We start from the raw sequence: 5,518 nt of genomic DNA on the forward strand, positions 1-5,518 counted from the left end.
CCTCACGGCTGTCGCTCCTCCCACAGCAGGACGCCCTGAAACTGACAGGTAAACAAAGACCAGCCACTTAGTGCATATGTGTCGTCGTGATCGGCCAATCAGAAACGTAGGAGGCTCAGGGCCGGGCGAATCGGGAGGAAGGGCGCGGGCGACGCGGCGCAGGCATGCGGCTGTGGTGCCGGACCCCCGACAGGACCCCGGGCCGGACCCCGGGCAGCACCGAGCTCCGGGGGGCGGGGCTAGAGACGGGGGGGCGGGGTCACCTGGGACCATGAACCTGGAGGAGAGATGAGCGTGGAAATACGCAGATGTGGAGGCGTGTGCGATCTGGGTTAGCAATCCTTTCAACTTTCACATCCGACTCCAACGTTTTCTATCACTGGTTCTCTCTTTTTTTTTTTTTTTTTTTGTGTTTTTTGTTTGTTTTTTTTTGGATCTCTCAGCCAATGCATGGAGTTTCATTGTGGAGACAACAAAATAAAAAAAAAGTATAAAAAAAAAGAAAGAAAAACAGATGTTTTAATTGGTCATTCGTCAGGGTTCGACACCGTTTCCTTTCTGACATTTCATGGTGTGTGTGAGACAGTTCCTCATCTTCATCCTCCTCCTCCTCGTCTCCTGAGTCTGTCCACTAAATCTCGTCGAGGCCTCTCCTGCGAGAGCGAGGACCAACATTCCTGCTCGGGTCGCGTTGGCGTGGGAGTCCTCTCGGGGGGGGCGGCGTCGTGGGGGCGGGGCGTCGGGGTCTGTAGTAGTACTTTCAATAGTGTTTGGCGAAGAAGACCTTTTAGTGTCAGCAGTTTGTTTCTTGATCAGCGGCGATACTTTTCTCTAATTTCCAATTTTGATGACACAATTTTAGCTGTTGATTCGGAGAGGCCTTGTCAGAGGAACCAAGACTGCGGAGAAGAAAGAGAGGAGAAAAACATTTGTCTTTTTAGTTTTTACACCCCCCTCGTGAAACAAATGCTCAGAATCAGTTGATAAACGTGTGTAATTCGACTTTTTAGTTGCAGCATGCAGCGGAGAAAACGGAAAAGCACGAAAGCAGATGAAGAGTTGTGAACTACGAACACAGGAGAGCTTTAACACACACATTCACAACTTTAATTGAGGAAAAAAACAAAAAAGAAAGGATTAAAAGTTGGAAAGAGGAAATGGCACACACATCCACAAAACCTCAGCAGAACAGCTGCTGGGAGAAAGTCAGAGTTGCTAGTTTCTTCAGAAGGAAATAATAATAATAAAAACTACCAGAACTGAGGAGATGATTAATAAGAAAAGGAGGAAAAAAAGAAGCATATTCTGACATGTTTAGACATTTATGTGTTCTTTGTTTTCTTAACAGATTATTTCCCACATTTTTAGCTGTAAAAACGTCAACAAACATGCAGACATGGATTTAGAGATAAACAGGCGGGGGTGCAGTTCCCGCACCGGCCACTCGAGGGCGACATGGGCCGCTGAGCTCAGCCGTCCCAGGCCTGGGAGCCTGAGAGCTACTCCACTTTTCAAAGGGCTGACTCCACTTTTCTTTTTAACTCTTTAGGACCAGAATAAAAAGGTTTTTTAAAATGTTATAAAAAGAATTATTGCCGCATTTATTGGGTGAGTTTATGTGTGTTTCCATCGAGCCGGCGCAGGGCTGTCATCTGCTACCAGTTTGAGTGTAAGGTGATCCTGCCCCGTTCGCCGTTGGTGCTGTTCGCCCTGGAAACCCGCGGAGAGCGGCGGCTCCGCGGATCCGGTTTCCGAGGCTGATAAGGGAGCAGAACGGAGGCTTTGAAACGGGCCGTTCTCTAAACTCTGACATTCCACAGGCTTCCAACCCGCCGAGAGCCACACCTTCCACAGAAAGCCCTCTGTTGACCCCCCGGTTCCAGCGAACCCCGAGAAAGTTTCAAACCCCTAAACGCCCGAGTCTCCTCCTCCTCCTCTTCCTCCACCTTCGCCTCCTCTCTGTGTTTTCTAGCTTGCTTCAACTTCCCTCACACGCCTCCTCTCACACCAGCTCTCCCAATGTAATCCTTGGCAAAGGAAAGTGACCCCCCCCCAGCCCCTCCAACCCCTCCATCAGCCCCCACCCCAACACCCCCTTCAAGTCCAAGTTCAACTGCGTATGACATCATGTCTGGTTGCTGCTGGCAACCAGACAGCCGGGACGTGACTGTGGAGTGCAGCGAGCTTCGACTAACTCCCTTCTCTGTTTTTTCCCCCTGCCGCTCTTTCCCCCCGTCTTCCCCCCTTCGCCTGCGTCGCTGCTGCAGAGCGGCGGCTTCACCACCAGAGAGCTCCTCAGACCAGCTTTTCTCCGGGCTCTTGGCTGGCGGTCCAGCAGGCGGCGAGGCGGGCTGGCAGCGCCGCCGTCTCAACCTCGCCATATGCCAGGGAACAGCAGGAACGGGCCCAGACCTCCGTTACTCACTCTGGCCGGGGCGGCCGCCGCTGCTGACCTACTAGGCTCGGATAACCCGCACCGTATCTCTCCCTGCGCCGAAACGGAACCGTTCCCGGGTAATTCTGATAACCACCAGCAGCTGTAAGCTCTCGTAAAAGCCCGGCTTTTTCCCCCTCTTTTGTCCTTTTTTCATTTTGAGGAGGGAGGCTGAGGGACAAGAGTTTTGGCTCAGGCTTGAAGTGCATGTGTGCATGTGTGCATGCGCCGACACACATTTGGACCGGGCTCGGGTGCCCTCTCGGTGCCAGGGCTGCATCTGCGGCGGAGTGGTGCAGGTGGGGGGGGGTCGGGGGCAGCAGGAGGAGAGAGGGAGCGTGGGCAGCTGATGCACCGGGGTGGATGGGGGGGGGGGGTCTGAGTGGCGAGGAGGAATGCAGATTGTTTCCATGTGTCGGGGTGGGTGGGGGGGGCAGTTGGCTCCGGGCAGGTGCGGTTAGCCCCTAATGAGAAAAGTTGTGTTGGTGATGGAGGAGGCCCAAGACGCCGCGGCCCGGTGGCAGCGGCGCAGCCAACGCTGCAACCACAACCGGCCTCACACGCTGCACTAATACACACCAGGGGGATGCGGGGGGGCGAGGGGGGGCCTCGCCGAGGTAAATCAACATTGCTGGAGCTGGAGCTCACTGGCACGGATCACGTACGGTGGGGAAGCTGCGGCGGTGCCGGCCGGCGCTGTAAACCAAATACTGCTGCTGTCGGCCTCCATGCTGCACGAGAGGTTTTGGTTGTATCTTTGTAATTTTTGTTGTTGTTTTGCAAGAGTTTGAACACGAACGCATCCAAACTCCCAGCATCCCTCTGGCTGACGCCCCGGAAACAGCTTAAAAAAACCTCACGCCGAGATATAAACGCTGGGACTTCAGGCCTACATGGCTCCTTATCTAATGGCACTTTTCCACTAGTACCTACTCAGTCCGGCTCGGCTCGGCGCTTTCCCACTAGGGGCCTAACGTGCAGAGTAGATAAGAACCAGCACATATATCATCTGCTCCAGGTTCTACATCTTAAGTGTCTTCTTCGTTTAGATCAGACAATCAAATACAGCTTCACTCCAATTCAATTCAATTGTATTTGTATAGCGTCTAATACAACAGATGTTGTCTCTAGACGCTTTCCAGAGACCCAGAACATAAACCCCTGAGCAATTATTACATAAACAATGGCAGGTAAAAACTCCCCCAGTGGGAGAAAAGCCTAAAGCCAAACAGTGGCAAGAAAAACTCCCCTTTAGGAGGGAAGAAACCTTGAGCAGAAGTGCTGAATTGTAGTGGAAAAGAAACCAGGCCAAGTTAAGCCGAGTAGGTGCTAGTGCTTTTCTACTAGTACCTACTCAGCCAGGCTCGGCTCCACTCGGTTTGGCGCTTTCCTACTAGGGGTCTAATACGATACGTTTCCTGTAACTACTCTGCTGAGGTTCTAAGCGGTCTGAATCTGACATCATCACACTACAGGCCACCGATTGGTCGGGGGGTTGGAGTCGGACGTCTGAGTCAGGATTTGACATCAGCGAAAGAAGGAATCGGCGGCTTCTTGTTCATTTTATTCAACAGGCAATGGCAGCGCAAAAGTCTGTTTCATGATCCAACTCTGAGGTGCAGATGTTCATAAACCTGGTGCTGAGGAGAGAATTAAAAAGGGATCTAGACGGGCGATAAGGAATGACCAGATCTACCAGGAACTCTGTCACTTCATAGCGGCTTGCGGCTCCCAGGTGACTTTTCAGCAGCGCAGAGACAAACTAAAAAAAAAATAAAAAACATTGCCACTTGTAGCTTCTCTCACTCTCATTTTTTAACTTGATATCGAACACAAGCCACAGACCCAGCAGCACATCTATCATCTCCTCCAGGTTCTACATCTTTAGATGCTCCAAACCCGACTACTTCTGCTCCGGGTCCTGGATTGTAGTGGCAAAGAAACCGGGCAAAGTAGAGCCGAATAGGTTCTAGTGGAAAAGTGCCATAAAAGACGCATCTGGGAGGATCTGGGTGCAGAGTTAGAGTTGCAGCGGTGAGCGAAGAGGACGACACATGACAGGAGGAGGTGGGGGGAGGAGGAGGGAGTGGGGGGGTGGATGTGTGGATGTTTAGTGGATGAGGGAGGCTGGCAGGGTACCTGAGTCTGCTGGGGGATATTCAGAAAGTTGTCCCGTGTTCCGATGCCGACAAACCGGTTGGGAGCTGTGGAGCCTGGCGTGGAGTATGCTACAAACAGAGAGATACAAGTGTGTACATGCTCTTACACACACACACACACACAAACACACACTCAAGCCTGCCGAGAGTTCGATGCCCTCATCATTGATGGTTTCTAACATAGCTGTCATTAATGGCTCGACTCTGATGATTGGTTCTGACTCTCTGGGAGGTTTGAATGTTTATTTCTTCTTCTCTTAATAACAGCTGCTACGGCTAGCTATGGCTGCGCTCTGAGTCACGGCCTCAGCAGCCCCCTGGCCTCGCTGACGAGCCACCAGGATCACAGACGCCCGGCGAGGACAATGAGGACGCGGAAATGGGTTTCTGTTTAAAAGGAAAAAGGGAGCGTCTCTCTTTCTGTCTTTCTTTCTGGACCAAATTTAGGGCAGTTGTGCTATCGGGACTCCGACGGGACCTTGACGGGACTCTGACAAGACTCCGACGGGACTCTTGACGGCACTCTTGCCGGGACCTCAACGTAACTCCAGCGGGACTCCGACGGGAACTCGACGGGACTCCGAAGGGACTCCGACGGAACCTTGACGGGACCTTGACGGGACTATGGGGCTCTGCCGGGAATCCGACGGGACCCTGATGGCACTCCGACGGGACCTTGCCGGGACTCCTGCGGGACTCCGACGGGACCTTGCCGGGACTCCTGCGGGACTCCGACGGAACCTTGCCGGGACTCCGATGGGACTCCGAGGGGACCCAGAGGGGATTCCGACAAGACCTCAACGGGACTCCGCCGGGACTCCGACGGGACCTCGATGGGACTCTGGGGCTCTGCCGATAATCCGACGGGACCTTGCCGGGACTCCGACGGGACCTTGCCGGGACTCCGACGGGACCTTGCCGGGAC

At 53.3% G+C, this 5,518-nt stretch overlaps 1 protein-coding gene across 13 annotated transcripts in view; it reads right to left on the bottom strand.

Moving 5' to 3' along the window:
* Window positions 1-383: 383 nt before the first annotated feature.
* LOC133451305 (nuclear factor 1 X-type-like) overlaps window positions 384-5,518 on the bottom strand; it is a 173,622-nt gene continuing 168,487 nt past the window's right edge. For 12 of the 13 annotated variants that reach the window (XM_061731109.1, XM_061730816.1, XM_061730464.1 and 9 more), the window contains 2 exons: window positions 4,574-4,662; window positions 384-899 (listed from right to left, as the gene is read on the bottom strand). In XM_061731109.1, the coding sequence (XP_061587093.1) occupies window positions 4,594-4,662 (69 nt within the window). In that variant the 3' untranslated portion in view covers window positions 384-899; window positions 4,574-4,593. The remainder of the gene's footprint in view (window positions 900-4,573; window positions 4,663-5,518) is intronic. The other variant, XM_061731037.1, reaches the window with a different exon arrangement.

Source organism: Cololabis saira, chromosome 1 (assembly GCF_033807715.1).
Source record: "Cololabis saira isolate AMF1-May2022 chromosome 1, fColSai1.1, whole genome shotgun sequence".
Taxonomy (NCBI): domain Eukaryota; kingdom Metazoa; phylum Chordata; class Actinopteri; order Beloniformes; family Belonidae; genus Cololabis; species Cololabis saira.